Here is a 20,195-nt window from a genome sequence, read left to right as displayed (position 1 = left end):
TCGACAGCACCCACGCCAGTTTGCATATTTTTCCGACGCTCGATGCATTTCCTAGGATTTTCTCCATGAAAATGCCGTAAAACACTGGCCGGACGTGACGCAACGTTCGTTTTGTGTCCGTTTTCGTTCCAACCTTGCGTGGGGCCCTACGTAGGTCGTGCCCGCATGTCCGCCCACTTTGGTGCAATTGCATGCATGCGATCACGTACCCCCAGTGCAACGAGCTTCTTTACGGTCTACCGGAGGGGGGTTCCCGACTACTTTTTTTTCACTCTGCCAAATGGCACAAAACTTTTTCCGCACGTTGGCATCATCCTCGACAGCACCCACGCCAGTTTGCATATTTGTCCAACGCTCGATGCATTTCCTAGGATTTTCCCCGTGAAAATGCCGTAAAACACTGGCCGGACGTGACGCAACGTTCGTTTTGTGTCCGTTTTCGTTCCAACCTTGTGTGGGCCCTACGTAGGCCGTGCCCGCATGTCCACCCACTTTGGTGCAATTGCATGCATGCGATCACGTACCCCTAGTGCAACGAGCTTCTTTACGGTCTACCGGAGGGGGGTTCCCGACTACTTTTTTTTCACTCCACCAAATGGCACGAAACTTTTTCCGCACGTTGGCATCACCGTCGACAGCACCCAAGCCAGTTTGCATATTTTTCCGGCGCTCGATGCATTTCCTAGGATTTTCCCCGTGAAAATGCCGTAAAACACTGGCCGAACATGACGCAACGTTTGTTTTGTGTCCGTTTTCGTTCCAACCTTGCGTGGGGCCCTATGTAGGCCGTGCCCGCATGTCTGCCCACTTTGGTGCAATTGCATGCACGCGATCACGTACCCCCAGTGCAACGAGCTTCTTTTCGGCCTACCGGAGGGGGGTTCCCGACTACTTTTTTTTCACTCCGCCAAATGGCACGAAACTTTTTCCGCACGTTGAAATCACCCTCGACAGCACCCACACCAGTTTGCATATTTTTCCAACGCTCGATGCATTTCCTAGGATTTTCCCCGTGAAAATGCCGTAAAACACTGGCCGGGCGTGACGCAACGTTCGTTTTGTGTCCGTTATCGTCCCAACCTTGCGTGGGGCCCTACGTAGGTCGTGCCCGCATGTCCGCCCACTTTGGCGCAATTGCATGCATGCGATCACGTACCCCAGTGCAACGAGCTTCTTTACGGTCTATCGGAGGGGGGTTCCCGTCTACTTTTTTTTCACTCCGCCAAATGGCACGAAACTTTTTCCGCACGTTGGCATCACCCTCGACAGCACCCACGCCAGTTTGCATATTTTTCCGACGCTCGATGCATTTCTTAGGATTTTTCCCGTGAAAATGCCGTAAAACACTGGCCGGACGCAACGTTCATTTTGTGTCCGTTTTCGTTCCAACCTTGCATGGGGCCCTACGTAGGTCGTGCCCGCATGTCGCCCACTTTGGCGCAATTGCATGCATGCGATCACGTATCCCCAGTGCAACGAGCTTCTTTACAGTCTACCGGAGGGGGGTTCCCGACTACTTTTTTTTCACTCCGCCAAATGGCACAAAACTTTTTCCGCACGTTGGCATCACCCTCGACAGCACCCACGCCAGTTTGCATATTTTTCCGACGCTCGATGCATTTTCTAGGATTTTTCCCGTGAAAATGTCGTAAAACACTGGCCAGACATGACGCAACGTTCGTTTTGTATCTGTTTTCGTTCCAACCTTGCGTGGGGCCCTACGTAGGCCGTGCCCGCATGTCCGCCCACTTTGGTGCAATTGCATGCATGCGATCACGTACCCCCAGTGCAACGAGCTTCTTTACGGTCTACCGGAGGGGGGTTCCCGACTACTTTTTTTTCACTCCGCCAAATGGCACGAAACTTTTTCCGCACGTTGGCATCACCGTCGACAGCAACCACGTCAGGTCGCATATTTTTTCCGACGCTCGATGCATTTTCTAGGATTTTCCCCGTGAAAATGCCGTAAAACATTGGCCGGACGTGACACAACGTCCGTTTTGTGTCCGTTTTCATTCCAACCTTGCGTGGGGCCCTACGTAGACCGTGCCCGCATGTCCGCCCACTTTGGTGCAATTGCATGCATGCGATCACGTACCCCCAGTGCAACGAGCTTCTTTTCGATCTACCGGAGGGGGGTTCCCGACTACTTTTTTTTACTCCGCCAAATCGCACGAAACTTTTTGCACACGTTGGCATCACCCTCGACAGCACCCACGCCAGTTTGCATATTTTTCCGACGCTCAATGCATTTCCTAGGATTTTCCCCGTGTTAATGTCGTAAAACACTGGTCGGGCGTGACACAACGTTCGTTTTGTGTCCGTTTGCGTTCCAACCTTGCGTGGGGCCCTACATAGGCCGTGCCCGCATGTCCGCCCACTTTGGTGCAATTGCATGCATGCGATCACGTACCCCCAGTGCAACAAGCTTCTTTTCGGTCTACCGGAGGAGGGTTCCCGACTACTTTTTTTACTCCGCCAAATGGCACGAAACTTTTTCCGCACGTTGGCATCACCCTCGACAGCACCCACGTACCCCTAGTGCAACGAGCAACGAACTTTGGTGCAATAGTTTGCAGTTTCAAAATTCTGTTTATTTTGTTTGCTGTCGTTTCATGATGATGATGCCATTGTATGTTTTATACTACCTGGGTTGACCGATGGTGAAAAAACGCACCCGTCCATGTTATTGTCTCATGCCATGTTTTTCCCGTGTTATTGTCTCATGCATGTTTTTCATATACACGCCGCCACAAACCCATGCATGACAGCAGATCCAATCCACAGAATCGCACCTACCTCGTATCCCAGCCAACCAGCGCCTCCCTCGGATCCCGCCACCACGGACCCACCGAATCCCACCTTCCTTGGATCCCAACTGGCCAACCAGCGCCTCCCTAGGATCCCGCCATCACGCACCCCGCACCCACCGACTTTGACCCACCCCACCGCATCCTCCTCGATCTCCCCGCCCAATGCACGCCTCCAACACGCCCAGACAAAAAATTTGCCCCGCGCGGGCGAGGGGAGGGGGCGTGGGCCGTGGGAGGGGGCGAGTGCCGCCTTGCCTCTATGGGCCGAACTGGGCCGGCCGGTGACAGCGTAGAAAATGGCCTCCTGAGCCCTGCGGCGGCCGCGTGCACTGAGGGGCGAGTTGCAACGTCATATTTAGTCCCACCTCAGAAGCGGGGGGCGGGCGAGGAGTTTCTTAAATAGCTGCCTCCGCCCCCCATTTCGAACTCCTCTAATTTAACTCCTCAGTGTCCCGTTGGACCCCGTTTCTGGCCCGTTAGTGGGCTCAATCAGCTGCGCTAGTCGCTTTCGGGCTTGATTTGGGTAGCTTCTGTGAGCTACTATGGGCTCAGCATCGGTGGTTGGGTGTTTTTTTATGTTGCTTAAATTTTTTTGCCGGTATTTTATGTGTTTACTTCACCTTTTTACAATATCAATGGAAATATCCCATTAATAACAAAAACAATATTAATAACTGACACATTATACAACCATTCCATTACTCGTTAAAGCAACATAATTTCGTTCATATTTAGGATATTTTACATTCAAACAAAATTTTACATGAAAAAAGATTAACACTAAATCAAATCTAACTACTCATCCTCGCTACTCAGAAGATCAACCACTACTGTCTGCCCGCCGTCTTCACCGCCGTCTTCGCCGCCGTCTGAGTCATCGGAACTGCCCAAGTATCCGAAAAATTCTTCCGCGGTAGACGACTGCTGCGCTAGTGTATCGGTCGACTCCCTGATCGCCTGCCAGTATCCCGGCTCGTCTGCCGGGTCCCTCATGTCAACAACATCCTCCGGCGGCATCCAACCGGTCTCCAACGTGGAGTTCGGGATTGCGCGGATCAAACCCGGCGACTCCAACGGGTCGCCCTCCTCTTGCATCGCCGCCAGTTCCGGCGGGATGTGAAACTCAGGGGCGGCCGCTGGAGCGGCGGGAGCGGCCGGCGCACCTGCGCGAGCGCGCCGACCGGCACGGGCCTGCACAACCGGGGCGGCGGGGAGCGCGAGGGGCGCGTTTGGAGCATCCGCGCGGATGCCCCGAGACTTGTAGAAGTGGACGACGGTGTCGAAGTCGCGGCCTTGCCAAAAGTTGAGGCGACCTTCGGGGTTCCACGGACCGGGTTGTGCCGGCCCAGGCGTGGCATAGCCGTCGCTCGTCGCGTGCCAGCCGTGTGCTAGGTGACACGACGGCGGCACAGGGATGCCGTGCCGGTAGATATCCACGGTCTGTGGCCCGGTGAGGCTAGAGGGCCACAGACCGCCTGGCGCGGCGCCGCGTCCACGACCGCTGCCGACGCGTCCACCGCCACTGCCGCCGCCTCTCGCCCGGCGATTTCTCCCTGCGCCTCCACTGCCGCCTCCCCAGCCGAACCAACGCCGGCCGAAGCATCCGCGTCCACGAGGCATCGCGCCGGAGAGAGCCACGGCGCCGAAGACCGATCGGAGATCGCGGGGTCAGGGACGGTTTCTAAGAGGAGAGGCGGGGTCGGGGGCGGTTCCTGTGAGGCGAGTGCGGCTCGGGGCGGTTTAATGGGAGGGAGAGACTCGTCGGGGGCGGGCGCGGCCAACGACAGGCGTCGGGGCACGCGGCATCCGGCAGCGCGGCAGGCGGTAGGCGTGCAGCGCGGCATGCGGCATCAGGGGGCAGCGGCAGCGCCTCAGCAGGGGCGGCCGACGCGAGGCAAGGGGGCAGCTGAGCAGCGGCGCAGGCCGAGGGGGAAGCGGGAGAAGTGGGGGCGGCCGAAGCGAGGCGAAGCAGCAGCTGAGCAGCGTCGCAGGCCCAGGCGGAAGTAGGCGCCGCAGGCCGGCGCGGCGGAAGCGGGTGGCGCGGCAGGCAAGGCGGAAGCGGGCGGCAGCGGGGGTGCAGCGCGGCAGGCTGTAGCGCGTCAATCGGCAACGGGGCCCGTAACCGCGCCTAGCATGCATGCATGCATGCCTATCTACGCGTAATTAGCGTAGGAGGACGTGGGCGTGGGGGGTTGGCGCGCTGGTGGGGCGTCCTGGCCGGAAAAAAATCAAAAGCGTATATGAATACGTACACGTTACGAGTGGGACAGTGGGCGGCCGACCTCTTTTTTGATTTTTGCCCATCGTGCCCTTTGTTATGAAGGGGTATGGGACAATCTTAGCCGTCCTTGTGCTGAAGGGGGTCTACCGAAGCGGAAGTGCAAGAATAAACCTACCCTTTTTGACAGTTGTATGTACTAGAAAAATAATTTTGTCGGTCACATCTACTATTAATTACATTGTTATAAATTTTAATCAACACATTCAAAGGACAAATAGGTTTGTACATTTGAATCCTATCAGCCTCTACACTCTTATGCAGCAAGGTCAAAACACCATAGTTCAGTGTAGCTAAATTCAGTCTCCCATGATAAAATTCGAAAAACAGAAGCATCAGCTCCCCTTTGATAAAAGGCTGCATTGACGGCCTCCCCTCCTCCGTGTCCTGGCTACCACAGCCGATCCCTTGAGGGCCCTCACCTTAACTGCATAATTGTCATGGTCGTGACACTATTGTGCGTGCACCCTTGTGGGGAGGGAATATACATTTTGGCTGGTTAGTGGATGGAATGACTCAAATGCAACGTGTTCTTCCAGCATCACATCACTGAGATCGTTGCTAGCTTTAGTGGTTAGTTGAGACGTCCGAGTTGAAGAACATCGTACAGTTCCGATAGATCATTGTTGCCAGAAGAAAGACAAGTCCACTATCATATGCTTCCTTCATCCCGAATTACTTGTGGCTGAAATGAATGTATATAGAACTAAAAATACGTCTAGATACAAAGGCGGGTCCAGGCCCAAGGCAGGTAGGGCCTTGCCCTGGGAGTGGTGACGATTTTCTTCGTTGACTGTAGCAAAATGTCCACTATAGCACACTGTATAACGCTGTAGCCATATAGCCTGCCTGGGCGTGGTCTGATTCTAGCTCCGCTACTGTCTAGATATATCTATTTTTGCAACAAGTAATTCGAGACGAAGGGAGTACTATGATACGACATAATCTCTGATTTGATGCGCTGGCACATGATGATGATTTCTGTGTTCTTCCAACAGATGCTGCGTTATATATATGTGCGCGTGAGGGCACATCGACCAGAAAAGTGACAGCGCCACCGACAACAAGAGTGACGGCGTGTCAGCAGAGCACCGGCCGGAGTGAGCCCATGGAGGAACACAGCTTATTGCATGCCGCTATAGCTAGCTAGGCTTTAATCCCAGCCGTATCACCATAGGAAAAGGGACATGCTTAACGAGCGGTGAGCATACCGGTGCTCGTCAATCTCACCCCCCCCCCCCCCCCCCCCCCCCCACGCTGCTGCTGCTGTCTTCTTTCTTTGCGTGATATTTTCGATGGTGGCCGGTGGTTTCCACCATTTGTGAACCTAATAATAATGCTAGATGCATCAGCGCATGCGTATTTTTCTTGGGTTTCCAATTGTAAGAATCTCATACGACGCTACGCTACTACTCCCTCCGTTCCTAAATATAACCCATTTTAGAGATTTCAATATAAACTATATAGAAGCAAAATAAATGAATTTACATTCTAAAATACGTTTATATACATTCGTATGTAGTTTGTATTGAAATTGAAATATTTAAAAGAGCTTATATTTAGAAACAAAGGGAGTAATTAAGGAGTACCGGACATGCTGCATGTCACAATTTGCGTTCATGGGACGAGTGGGACAGGTGTGACTTATATGAATAGGATCCACAAACCTCGTCTTTATTTTATGAGTAGGAGTACATATATTCGAGTGTCACAATGCACACCAGGCAATGTGTCTAAAGCATACAAGAAAATCATGGAAGATTTTCTTTTGGCTTGTTCTAAATAACAGACTAAACACCAGGGAAATTCTTTAGCGCAAGAACTACTTCATCCAAGAATGTACTTATGCGCTGGAAACAGAGATCAATTGTTTTGCTATAATTCTGTGCAAGCCTGTTGGAACTATATCTTCCCGTCTTGCTCACCAGTGCAATGACCGATACAGCAGTAGCTCCTGAATTTGAGAGAAGACGTTCATGCTCCTTTCTTCATGGGAATCATCATCTTAGTTTGTTAGGCCATTTGGGTTACCCGAAGGTTTGGGATAACAGGAGTCCTAATCGGCTATGTAGCTGGAGAGGAGTCCTCTATAAATACACGGTTCTTGTCTTGTATTGTACGTCAAGGCTCTTTATAGATCTTCATGGGCCGCACAAACGGCCCATTAGTGAACCCTCATGGGGTCCTGAACCCGGTCCACCTAGCCAAAAGACGACGTGGTGAGTACCCCTTAGTTCAGGACACCATCACTAAGGGCGGTGGATTTGTCGCCAGTGGGTTGCAGATCCAGCCCCTCCTCTAGTTTGGTGGTTGTGGCCTAGCGGGGAGCCACTCCCTAGTCCACCACGGGAGGGGTGGGGAGGTGGTACTCAGATCTTACTGACTTCAGGTGGGCACATGCCTGGGGCTATCCAGGGTTGGGGAAGGAGATGCCTTCCCATTCGTTTCTTTGGTGGTTGGTGGTTGCAAGCCTAGGACGGGGCCATGGATGTTGGGACGACGACCCTGGAAGGTGAGCCGCGCGGCTGGCTGGCCAGCTCCAGCGAGAAGCACTGAAGCAGGTGTTCGCGGTTGCTGGTGGTCCGAACAAAGTTGTCACCGGCGGTCTGTGGAATATTCCCGTGATGCGGTGGTTGAGGGGCCGTGCGAAGGCTTTGCGTTTCGGCGCTGGCTCGAGGTGATGCATGCGGGTGTTGTAGTCCCCTTGGGGCACTACACTGGTCCTTTCCTTTGTTGGAACTAATCTTATTATTGCTAGTTTAGATTATTTGTTTTTGTTGAGTTATGCATTCACTGGTTTCCAGCTACTAGACTGCTGCTGTGTACTCACGTGAAGATGAGTTAATGTGTGTACACACAAGTTAGTAGTGAAATTAGGAGATTAGATAGTGTTGCATGCATGAGTTTGTTAGCCGGCCAAGTCATGTGACCGTTGTGGAGAGATTGCGCCTGCGTTGTACGTGCGCATGCATGTAGCTAGATTAGTTAGTGCATAGGTCAGTTGATTAGTGGATCAAGTCGTGGGGTGCATTGCATGAGAACCGGGCAGGTTGTTGCCTTGGCTACGTGTGAGTCTATTGTACTGGGTATTTAAGTTGGACTGATGAATGAGAAAAGGCGGCCGGTTGGGCACAGAAACAATGTAGCCAGTCTGATACACCATGGAGAAAATGCTTCATGACAAAGCCATGTCTCTTTCTCCCTGGTGCCTGTGTGCGTGTGTGTTTCTTTGAGTTCTTCCATGGTGAGTGTGTCCTTGAGAGAAACCTTAAGCTGCGAGAATTGCAAAGGCGAGAAGAGGAGCAGCGGTGCGAGAGGCGGCGCCAACATCCTTTCCCATTCGGCACTTCAGGTGAAAACCTTCGCCCGCTTCGGTAGGCGTGACGTGCGAGCGCATTATGTCGTTACCTTCTCGGGGGCATCATCGTTGAGTGTACGTAACTATTGGTTCTGATGGCGAATCCCATGTTCTTCTCCTCGGCATCACTCTAGTGGTGTTTGCTCCTGCACTGCACTCGTGTGTGTTTCGTGTCTTTGGTGTGTTTTGTCATATTTTTCTTTTTTGATGATCTTTTGAGGATTTCCTCAACACCATATACCCTTGTTGGACCTATTGGCTTTATAATATAAAGCCGGGCGTGAGCCCTTGTTTCATGCCTCCCATTTTATTCTACCCTAAAACTGTGAGAATTTCTTCTCACAGTGTTTATACATTTTCAAAGTCCATACAAACCAAAAGCAACAGGAACAAGAGGGTATGAAGGACCCCAACTTATTTGAAAGCCTGAACCCAATCAGGAAGAGCAGCATAAGACTTCCGTTTGCTCCGTGAACTAGCCATTGGAGCTCTTCTTTAAAAAAAATTCTGTGGGCATAAAGATTTGAAGCTATACCTCTATCATTTCTGGTATTCCAAATGAACCAGGCAATTAAAATCATGATATGGATATCCATAGAAAAAGGAAGAACAATCATTGTCTTCAGATTTGCAAGTTGGTCCTCAATGCTTGCTGGTAGTGAAATCCAGTTTAGACAGACATAGTTCCCGCAAATGTTTGCAACATCACATTCGAAAAAACAGATGATCTCGAGACTTCAGAAAACAGAAACGTCAGCTCCCGATTGATCAAAGGCCTAATTGGCGGCATCGCCTGCTCCGGGTGCGGGCTACCACAACTGATCGCTTGAAGGCCCTCACCTTAATCTCTACTTATAATGGAGCAGTTGATATTCTCGCTTCCAGATTTTTTTCGTTCCACCTTCCATTTTTTTTGGTACCTCCTTTCACCTTCGCTGATTTTTTTTCATAGATTTTTTTCGTCCCCTGCTCCCACTTCATCGATTTATTTTCACGTCACCCTCTCACACAACGAAAGAAATCTGAACAGATCGAAACTTTCCATACTGGAGCAAGTTATTTAGTAATTAAAATCAATCACGAACAATCTCCAAAGATCAAATCTAAATTAATTAACCTTACCTTAAATCACTCAATCACATTAATTAAAAAATAAATAATTGATTTCAGAAAAATCGCTCAATTACATTAACCTTACCTTAACTCATATATGGTAATCAATCTCCAAACAAAGGAAACAATACATCGAGGGAGCAGGAAATAAACTCCCTTTCTTATGACATGTATATGATCTTCCCTTCCCAAAATCAATCACGAACAATCTCTAAAGATCAAATCTAAATTAATTAACCTTACCTTAAATCACTCAATCACATTAATTAAAAAAACAAATAATTGATTTTAGAAAAATCGCTCAATCACATTAACCTTACCTTAACTCACAGATGGTAATCAATCTCCAAATAAAGGAAACAATACATCGAGGGAGCAGTAAATAAACTCTCTTTCTTATGACATGTATATGATCTTCCCTTTCCTCTTCGTTGTCGAGCGTTCTTTGATTCTCGAGGCCGATGCTTGGGCTGTGTCACTGGGTCGCGACGATGCCGGAGGACGAGGACGGTGAGGCCGGGTGCCGCGGCATCGCGTTGGCCGTGCCGGTGAAGAGGGCGAAGAAGGGCGGCTTCCCTGGCCCTAGCCGTGGCCGTGGCCCTGGGAGTTGGTGCGATGGGAGCGGCACTTGAAGGACCCGGCGTGGGTGGCCGACACGCAGACGCACTTGGAAGCGGGCCCGTGGCGACGGCGCCGACGCCGACCCGGGCCACCTCCTCCACGTATTCTTGGAGCTGTGGCTGGCCGATTTACATGAAATTAATTCCCTCAGTTGTGGTGGCAAATATAATACACATAATCCATATTGTTATGCACTAGCGTGTGTGCGTGTGAAATAGATGGATTATGGTCCCGTACCCAATAAGATGGATATGTGTGTGTGTTAGAGAGAGAGGGGAGAGGGGGAGAGAGAGTGAGGAAGAGGAAGGGAGAGAGAGTGTGTGAGAGAATTTAATGATAAAAAATGTCGCCAATGTCACTTAATATGTATGAGAATATTAATATTGAACTCTTAAAGTTAATGTGGCCCTGTTGTAATACGGAGCTGTGGCTCGCCTCTTTACATGAAATTAATTCCCTCAGTTGTGGTGGCAAATATAATACACATAATTCATATTGTTATGCACTAGCGTGTGTGTGTAAAATAGATGGATTATGGTCCGGTACCCAATAAAATGGATATGTGTGTGTTAGAGAGAGAGGGAGAGGGGGAGAGAGAGTGAGGAAGAGGGAGGGAGAGAGAGTGTGTGTGAGGATTTGATGCTAAAAAAGGTCGTCAATGTCACTTGATATGTATAAGTATATTAATATTGAACTCTTAAAGTTGATGTGGCTCCGTTGCAACGCACGGCCGTTCTTCTAATGACATAATAATTGCCGTGGTGGTGAGACTGTTCTGCGTGCACCCTTGTGCCGAGGGAATAGACATTTTGGCTGGTTAGTGGGTCGATAGACTCAAATGCCTGGAATCTCTGGCCACGTGTGCTTTCAGCATCACATCACCGAGGTCGTTGCTAGCTTTATTTATTAGTTGAGACGTCCCAGATGAAGAACATCGTACAGTTCTGATAGGCAATTGTTGCTGGAAGAAAGGCAAGTCCACTACCATGTAGACATAACCATTAAACTCGGTCATATACCTATTTGGTTTCAGAAGCATTGACATACTTTTGCACAAATTCAATCAATTTTTGAAATAGGTTGAAAGTACACTTTTTCAAGAACGGATAAAGTGGCTAGCAAGGCCTCGCCGGCCGGCCATCCCATTGGATGAGCTCGATAGATTCGGTGCGCTGGCACATGATCATTTCTGTGTTCTCCGAATAGATGCGCTCTACTATATACTCCGTCCCACAATATAAGATTGTTTTTCAAACTAATAATAGCTTGAAAAACGATCTTATATTGTAGGATGGAGGGAGTATGTTGCATCGATCAGAAAAGTGACACCGCCACCGACACCGCGAGTGGGCGGTGTCACCACTCACCACCGACGCAGTCTGCCGAAGAAGAGACGAGGTGGACATTCAACTATGAAGGAAGACAGTGTGAGTGAAGCCACATAGGGGAACACAACTTGTTGCCTGCCGCTAGCTAGGCTTTAACCCCAGCCTTATCAGCATAACAAGACTCAGCATAAGAAAAAGGATATGCTAAACGAGAGGTGAGTACGCCGGTGCTCGTCCATCTCATCCACACGGTGCTCCTGTTGTCTTCTTTTGTGTGTGAAATATTTTCAGTGGCTGGCGATGGTGGCTCGTGGTTCCCACCATTTGTGAACCTAATAATGCTAGCTAGCTGCAACAGCGCATGCATATGCATGTGTATTTCTCCTGGTTTCCGAATTGTAAGAATCTCATACTATGTGACGGAAGCATGATGTATGTAGTGTTAAAAAATGCGTGATGTATGTACTAGAGCCAGAGAGCCAACAGACCTTCAAAACGCCCGCAAATGTCCAGACCGACGTGTCCGTATGTTGTTTGCCATCTAACGGGACTTGTATTTGTCTGTGGATGCGTTCACTTGTCCGAATTCCCGCAAACGAGACTTGTATTACGGACGTGGTGGCTTGTACCAGGGGCCTGGAGCTCACTTCGGTCTAGCCGAGAAGACAGGCGTTTGAGAGTCAACGGACCCGCTTTCTGGAGCCAAGAGAAGCAAACAGGAGGAGAACTTCGTGGATCAATGATGCAGCATGATGCTATAGCCTCCATAGACCATAGCTCACCATACTACTGCCCCATCACTCCAACATGCATTGCAAAAATTAAATAACACAAGTGGCTCACCGTGACTCTCCATCCATCAACTTCACTTGCATGTAGCTAGGTTTTTTTTTTACCACAGCCAACTTTCTCTCTTATTTTCCTTTCCTGGAGGACCACACCTTTTACCTGATGAAACTCCTCTGCTGAAAGTCCTCTTCTGCTCACAACAGTAAAATCTGAAAAGAAAATTGGAATTGTTTTATTGGCAAACTTCGATAAATGTTTTGAGTGTTTGCAGAGCTTCATCATGGAATGAAATTAATGGAAGTTGTGAAAGAAACAAAATCAGCACACCAAACTGCTTTCAAAAATAGCTACAGAGTATTTTAGAGCGTCGATTTTGCTTTTTCCGCCACTACTTCGATGAATGTCATTTCATATGAAACTTTATAAGCAATCAAAACATTTGTCAAGGTTTAGCACAGAAAAATTAATTCCTAAATTGTTTACATTTTTTTCCTGATTGAACTGTTCATCCAAGCTCATTTGATTCCGAGTTAAGAAACATTGCATCCGCTGCTCTGCAGGTTATACCAAGCCTTTGCAAGCCATAGCTTTGTTTTAACTAATCTCCTTGACGGCAGCATCCATCCGATGTAGAACTATGGGACAACTGTCCAAACTGAATCATTGATCATGTCCTAAGGTGAAAGAGTGAGGAAAAGTCACATCCCTACCCGGATACCACTTTTTTTTTACTGTGTGTAACTTTGACAGTTAAGTTTCCTGACAGCATAAAGCAATCATGAATATTTTCTAAAATAATAATGTTGAATTTAAATTGTTTGTATGTGATAATATGATGCATACTCAGCTATGTACACCTCACCCATTCTCTTTCTTAGATGAGTAGAACCATAGGCAGTACCGCATGAGAGTGATTTTTCCAACCGTGCACAGGATATAGATCCACCGTCGGTGATTGCTTTGACCTCCGTGTTATTTATTTTAGTTGTTGTAAAAATTTATCTTGTTCCATAATGTTTTGTTCAACTTTTCCCCTGTTTCAAAGTGTATGTCTGTATACCAACGAAAAAATGTACTCCCTCCGTTTCTTTTTAGTTTGCATATAAAGTTTGGTCAAATTCAAATTTGATAAAGTTTGACTAACTTTATAGAAAAATACAAATATTCACAATCTGAAACCAATAATATTAGATGCGTCATGAAATTAACTTTCGTACCATATAACTTTAGTATTGTAGATGTTGACATTTCTTTATATAAATTTGGTCAAACTTTGTTTAGTTTGAGTTTGACCAAATCTTATATGCAAAACGGAGGGATCAGTACCTGTTTCTGACCAAGAATTTGCTGATACAGGAGAAGCGCAATGAAACATTATGATACACTTTGGAATGAGAGAAAAACCTAATGTAACAGTTTGAAACAGAAAGATTTTGACTAGTTCAAAAAAGAGTAGCCTGGATCTCAAAGCAACCATGGAGGGCTGATACATGCACATCTGCGTGGCCCATCTCTGCTTACCGATTTTCAATGCCAATTAAGGGACAGGTTGGACGCCATAACCAACAAACAGAACTGAACCCAATGATTTCTTCTCTAGCTAGCTTGGCTTCTGAGGATGAGGCCTTCCGAACACCATTAGTGACAGGACAGGCTGAATAATTTTTTTAGACAGGCTGAATATTGAGCACGAGAATATATGTGGCACAACGATGAGCGTGGTCGGGGCCTCCATCCACCGCGCCTGCGGCATCCATCTATAAATACCAGCTAGCCAGTGCCCTGCATACAGGCCACACTAATTAAGCAAGTACGTAGTACGCCTCCACTCCACTAGCACTAGCTAGGTGAAACGATATGGAATTGCAGATGTGCTCTTCTTCCTCCTCCTCGCAGCACGCACGGGTGGCTGCTTGGGTGCTCCTACCGTTGCTTTGCTTTTCCATGGTGTTATCCAGAGCACACGGAGGAGAGTCTCGCAAGGCACGTAATTAAATTTTATGCACGCACAACTCTTGTTTACGTGCTCCGAGCTAGCTAGCTTACCTAATTAACCATGCATATCTGCTTCTTCAGGTTTATGTAGCTTACCTAGGCGACGTTAAGCACGGGCACCCGGACGAGGTCGTCGCCTCGCACCATGACATGCTCACCACTCTTCTCCAAAGGTGCGTAACTAATTACTAGCAAGGTTGTTCTTCAGCTCGTCCCTAGCTAATTAAAGTAACTTACTAGCAAGGTTTGCAGAACGAAATTAAATGGCCTTCAATTTGTTCTACTACTTTGAACATTTGTAGCAAGGAGGATGCTTCGGCCTCCATGGTCTACAACTACAAGCATGGTTTCTCGGGCTTTGCCGCCATGCTCACCGCGGACCAAGCAACAAGGCTTGCAGGTCCATCGATTGTCATCATCTCAGTTTTGCTTGCAAGATAGTACTAATCAACTACCACCTCTAGTTCCTAAATAGGTCCCCTTTTTATATTGAAACACAAGATAAAACAAACAAAAAGCACTCGAAGAATGCTTTTGAGACAAATATATATACTATTTCCCCAAGCTTCCAACGTAAATATTTGAAAGAACAATTTACAGCCGGGGTCCCGTGCCATCAAGGTGGAAAGGAAAATGCCAGGTTGGGCCAGACTGGGGCAGCAACAACTGCAGCCGAAAGATCATTGGCGCACGGTTCTACACCGCCGGGGTCCCCAAAGAATACTTCGAAGGGGCACCACTCTCGCCACGGGACCATGCCGGCCACGGCACACACACGGCCTCCACCGCGGCTGGCTCGGCTGTGGGGCAGGAAGCTGCCAGCTTCCATGGCATTGCCGCGGGGGTCGCACGGGGAGGCGCGCCACACGCTCGCATCGCAGTGTACAAGTCCTGCTGGAGCAAGGAGGGCCACTGCCCCACGCCGGCCGTGCTAGCCGCCATCGACGACGCCATCCATGACGGGGTGGACGTTCTGTCATTGTCCCTGGAAATGAGCGAGAACTTATACGGTACACTACATGCGGTCCTGAAGGGGATCGTCATGGTGCACACCGCTGGCAACGCTGGGCCGCATATGCAGACCATCAGGGACACCTCGCCGTGGGCCATCACCGTCGCGGCAACCAACATCGATCGCTCGTTCGATACAGTGATCACGTTGGGAAACAAGCAACAAATAGTGGTATGTGGATGTAACGGTAACGCAACCACTCTCCATCAAAATTATAAGCGAGTATATAATGTGTGTGCTACGCTGGTTATTCTGCAGGGACAATCTCTCTATTACCAAGGGAAGAAGGACTCATCATCCAGGAGCAGTTTCGGAAATTTTGCATGTTTACGATCGTAAGAAAAAAAAAACTCTAACGACCTCAGCAATATCCACCATGAATATTGCAACGTAGGGGGTGCAAATTAGTGATTTCCTTAGGGTACCCTTAACTATTTTTAGTTCAAAGAAATGAAAAACTAGTCATTTGCTTGAACTAAAGAGGGTTAAAAGGTACCCTAAAGTCACCCCTACCACGATGCACACAACAGCCCAGCAATCCAAATACATGCTTCAATTTGCTTTTGTAAATTTAGTTGTACCGCAGAGGTTTTTGACGGCGCCCAAGACCTGAAAGGGTTGATCCTCCTCTGCAACGATCAAAGGGGAGCTTTATTCCCGGCGGCGCAATACCTCATGGATGGAGGAGGAACCGGACTCATCATCGTGTCATCCACGACGGACGACATGAGACCCGTGACAGATTGCGAAGGCATCGCCTGTGTAGTTGTCAACATCGAAGACGCGGAGAGGATGTGCCAATACTATGAGGACACAAGGTACAACCATACACGCACAATAAAACTTCATTTAAAAAAAAGTCAAAGTGGAGATGCCATCCAATCAGCTCTGCATGCATGGACCTATTCACACAGCCATAAACTTATGTTCGATGCCATTGATTTTGTTTTGTAAACAGCTCTGCCCAGGCAAAGATTGAACCGGCGGGCACCGTTACGGGCAAGGAGATACTGGCCCCAAAAGTGGCGATCTTCTCCTCCAGAGGCCCATCTGTTACTTACCCCGCCATTCTCAAGGTGTGTACCGTGCCAGCTGCATGACCTTGTTGTATACAGTAGTATGTCATCCCACCTCACGCTGCTGCGACGGCCTTTGGTTCTGTAACAGCCTGACATAGCTGCACCTGGAGCCAACATCCTGGCAGCAAAACAAGATGGCTACGTATTTAAGTCAGGGACGTCCATGGCAGCCCCTCATGTAGCGGGCATCGCAGCGCTACTCAAAGTTTTGCACCCATACTGGTCTCCTGCGGCAATAAAATCTGCCATGGTTACCACTGGTTCGTAATAACAAGACATCATCTAGCATATCTTTAACTCCATACAAGTAGAATGGCATCAAATTCATAGTTCATGCACTTGTGTTGTTTACCTCTGCTTAATTTGTTGGTTTTGCATGTCCAAAATAAATTAAGCCCATGTAACCAATGAACGTGGCATGCCGATAATGGCGGAAGGATATTCGCGGAAGATCGCCGACCCATTCGACTACGGAGGCGGGACCATCAATCCTTGCGGGGCGGCTCATCCCGGCCTCATATATGACATCGATCCAAGTGATTACAGCAAATTCTTCAAATGCACCATCAGCAACAAGAGGACACCCGTGGATTGCAACACCACCACCATGCAACCAGCGTATTACTTGAACCTGCCATCCATATCGGTTCCCGATCTCAGGCATCCCATCACCGTTTCCAGGACTGTGACCAATGTCGGCGAGGTCAATTCTGTGTACCATGCCGCAGTCCAGAGCCCAACAGGAGTCAAGATGGAGGTCGTCCCGCCCGTTCTTGTGTTCGACGCTACCAACAAAGTTCAGACGTATCAGGTGAAGCTATCACCTATGTGGAAGTTGCACGGGTACTACACATTTGGTAGCCTTACCTGGCATAACGACCAAAAGACAGTGAGGATTCCAATTGTGACACGACTTACAATTGAAGAATTCTACTGAGTTGTTGCATAATAAAATAAAAATATCATTTCCACACTTAACAATAAAAAGCAGACATGCATGGCAGTGATGAGGAAAACATGCCACCTGATATGTACCCCCCCCCCCCCCTAACGGCATGAGGTGTTTGCAATTATATTACCGAAGAGGAATTGAGCTCCAGTTATTAGAACGATAACTATAAATATGCTTTTGCTAATTTTGAGTTCCATTAGAGCTTTGAATATTTTGGTCATATTGAATTTCAGACTACTAAGTCAAAAAATGGCACTACTGCAAGATGTTTGTCTGTAGTGAAATGACAGTGCAATTTTTTTTGTAAGTTGTGGATGAGTCGGCATGGTTGGATGCTAATCGAAACACTAAGAAATGTGATCAAGATTCAAGAAAAAAAATGCGATATGTTGTGGTAGTCCACTAAATATTTTCTACTTTCTAAGGTGTATGATCATATAATAATGCGTGAAAATAGATACGATCTTGTGAACATAGCCAAAAAACTTAAGGTCTACGATCATTATTATAGGTGTACTATTACACAAAACTAAAAACATCTTCATAGAAATTTTAAAATCATGAGATAACACAATGCACAAATATTATGCCATAGAATTTCATGTCCCAATTAAATTTGTAGGTTGACAAACAAATAAGGCAAATCAGGTAACAATAGGAAATTCAAACAGAGTGAATACTATCATATAGTTGTCTGTAGTTGAATTTGTTATTATTATTCCCTGAATTTTAGTTGGACTTGGATAAAAAAAATTGAGACACATGATAGATATATGTTGTGACAATGTTTTCAAAAGTTTAAGGTTTTTCATTATCACTAAGGACACTAAGCAATCATCTTGTATAGTATATTAGTACACCACATATGTGTGTCTAGTGCGCCGAACATGCTCTCGCTGTTTCGGCACAGTTACTCCCTCTGGGTGGTGGAAGCAGCTGATAATGATTGTGATAGACAACTTGGTTGCATGATTAATATGATGGTGTACTTTACATGATTTTGTTTCTTGTAAATATTCACTGATATAGCCACATCATACAACACTTCACTTCATTAGTATACAACTATACATAGTAGCATGTGACACTAATATTGATCCTTCATCACTGATACAAAATGGGAACAAACAATTCGAAGAAGATATTAAGAGAATAAGCAACATTGAATATGTTGATTTGTTGACGTCAGTATGAAGTAAGTGTTCGGCGCAAAAAGACCACAAGGTGTGACCTTTTCCGAAAAGAATTGGATCTTGCCTATGTTTGTGGTTTCCCATGCAAACATAAATTTTCAAAAAAAAAAATTCTATAAAGGGTGGATTTTATTGATTCATAATGTTGCATCATGAAAATACAATCATCATGAAGACACCTAGCCTCTGCAAAATTAGGATGCACACAGACAACACCAATGCACGCACACAAAGAAGAAAAAGGAAAGTGACCTCTGAAAGTCCGGTTGAAGTGAACTCAGTATGCAAGTGCAACAATCAACATCAACCACCACCGATCATAGTACCCATACTGTGAGAAAAGTGCTTTAACAATGATGACTGCAGGAAGGAAACAACACGCGAGTGCCGCCATCACCAGATCCACCCACGTCAGTTAGATCTTGGGTTTTCACCTCAAAGAATAAGTCTGAGTAAACTCTAGACAATGCCTCCAACAAGGGTATGATGTAGAAACAACCATTGCCATGTACAACCAATGTAGGTGAAACCTAGAGTTTTTACTCCGGAGCTCAAGACCATGTGCTCAAAAGCACCACCAATCTTAAGTCACCTTGTATTGTCGCCCCCACTTTCAATGAAGAAGTCACTGCTGCGAGCCATGTCATTACACCTCAACAACCGTACACCTTCATATGCCTAACGTGGAAATCACCACGCAAACAGGACATGCCACGTATATGTAGAGCAGATCAGAGCAACATACATTTGATTGTGTAATAATATCACGGGTTTAAAGAATTTAGTCTACGGAGGCAATCACAGTAGTTTCTTTCCTTTGTTTTTTTCTATTCAATGGAAAAAAATGGAAACATACATTTACAATTTTTTTAACACAATGTTTTCCCGGTGACATGCATGCCATTGTTGCATCATCTATCTTGTTCTACTGCCTACTGTGTGTGTTCTAAATAACATTGCGCATCATCAGCATCTACCATCACACCATATATAGTTACATAATTGTCACGGTGTTGATACTGTTTTTTTTAGGGCTAGGTGTTGATACTGTTGTGCGTGAACCATTGTGCACTTGTGCCGAGGGAATACTTTGGTTGGTTAATGGGCCCGGCAACATCAGATGGCTGGAATCTTTGCCCAGGCGGCCGGCCACTAGAGTGCTTTCAATCAGCACCACCGAGAGGTCGGATAAAAGCAGGTTCACTAGTAGTCCCGTGTCCTCCATGAGTACTACCCCCGTCTCGATTTATTTAGCTCTCTAGCATTTTGAGCCAAACTTTGAACATGCATATGACTAATAAAATATAGAATATATTTTACAAAAAAATAAGCCATTGGATTTGTATTTGGAAGAGCTTTTCGGTGGTATAATTTTTGTAACATATAATTTAAATTTTATTAGTTAAATTTGATGGTCAAATTTTAGCCCAGAATGAGAGGAGGCTAATAAACCCGGACGGAGGTAGTATATGACATAACCGTCACCCTAGCTGGCATAAGATAGAGAGCGATAGTGCCACCGGTGGTGAATTTCTTTCTTTCAATATGAAGCACATATATCATTGGATGTATTTGTGTTGGGCCTCCCATTGTGGGCCTGAAGGAAAAATGTTTACGACAAGGTTTCCTGCATGCATGCATTGTCACTATCTTTTAAAGCATGG

The 20,195-nt window shown here is 47.1% G+C and overlaps 2 protein-coding genes across 2 annotated transcripts; both read left to right on the top strand.

The window, feature by feature from the left end:
• The first annotated feature begins 14,069 nt into the window (after positions 1-14,069).
• LOC147992778 (uncharacterized) lies at positions 14,070-15,230 on the top strand. Its single transcript, XM_087539136.1, has 4 exons — positions 14,070-14,283; positions 14,377-14,468; positions 14,598-14,695; positions 14,896-15,230. The coding sequence occupies exons 1-4, from the start codon at positions 14,158-14,160 to the stop codon at positions 15,228-15,230; spliced, it is 651 nt and encodes a 216-aa protein (XP_087395262.1). The 5' UTR covers positions 14,070-14,157.
• On the top strand, positions 14,928-17,604 carry LOC147992777 (subtilisin-like protease SBT3.6). Its single transcript, XM_087531680.1, has 6 exons — positions 14,928-15,478; positions 15,566-15,642; positions 15,883-16,125; positions 16,266-16,383; positions 16,475-16,646; positions 16,782-17,604. Exons 1-6 carry the CDS (start codon positions 15,287-15,289, stop codon positions 17,321-17,323), a joined length of 1,344 nt encoding a protein of 447 aa, XP_087387806.1. The 5' UTR covers positions 14,928-15,286; the 3' UTR covers positions 17,324-17,604.
• Positions 17,605-20,195: the final 2,591 nt, after the last annotated feature.

This window comes from Triticum urartu, chromosome 1A, assembly GCF_056163025.1.
Source record: "Triticum urartu cultivar PI428250 chromosome 1A, HENAU_Tu73, whole genome shotgun sequence".
Taxonomy (NCBI): Eukaryota; Viridiplantae; Streptophyta; class Magnoliopsida; order Poales; family Poaceae; genus Triticum; species Triticum urartu.
The sequence above is the reverse complement of the archived record's forward strand: the minus strand, read 5'-3'. Positions and strand labels throughout refer to the sequence as shown.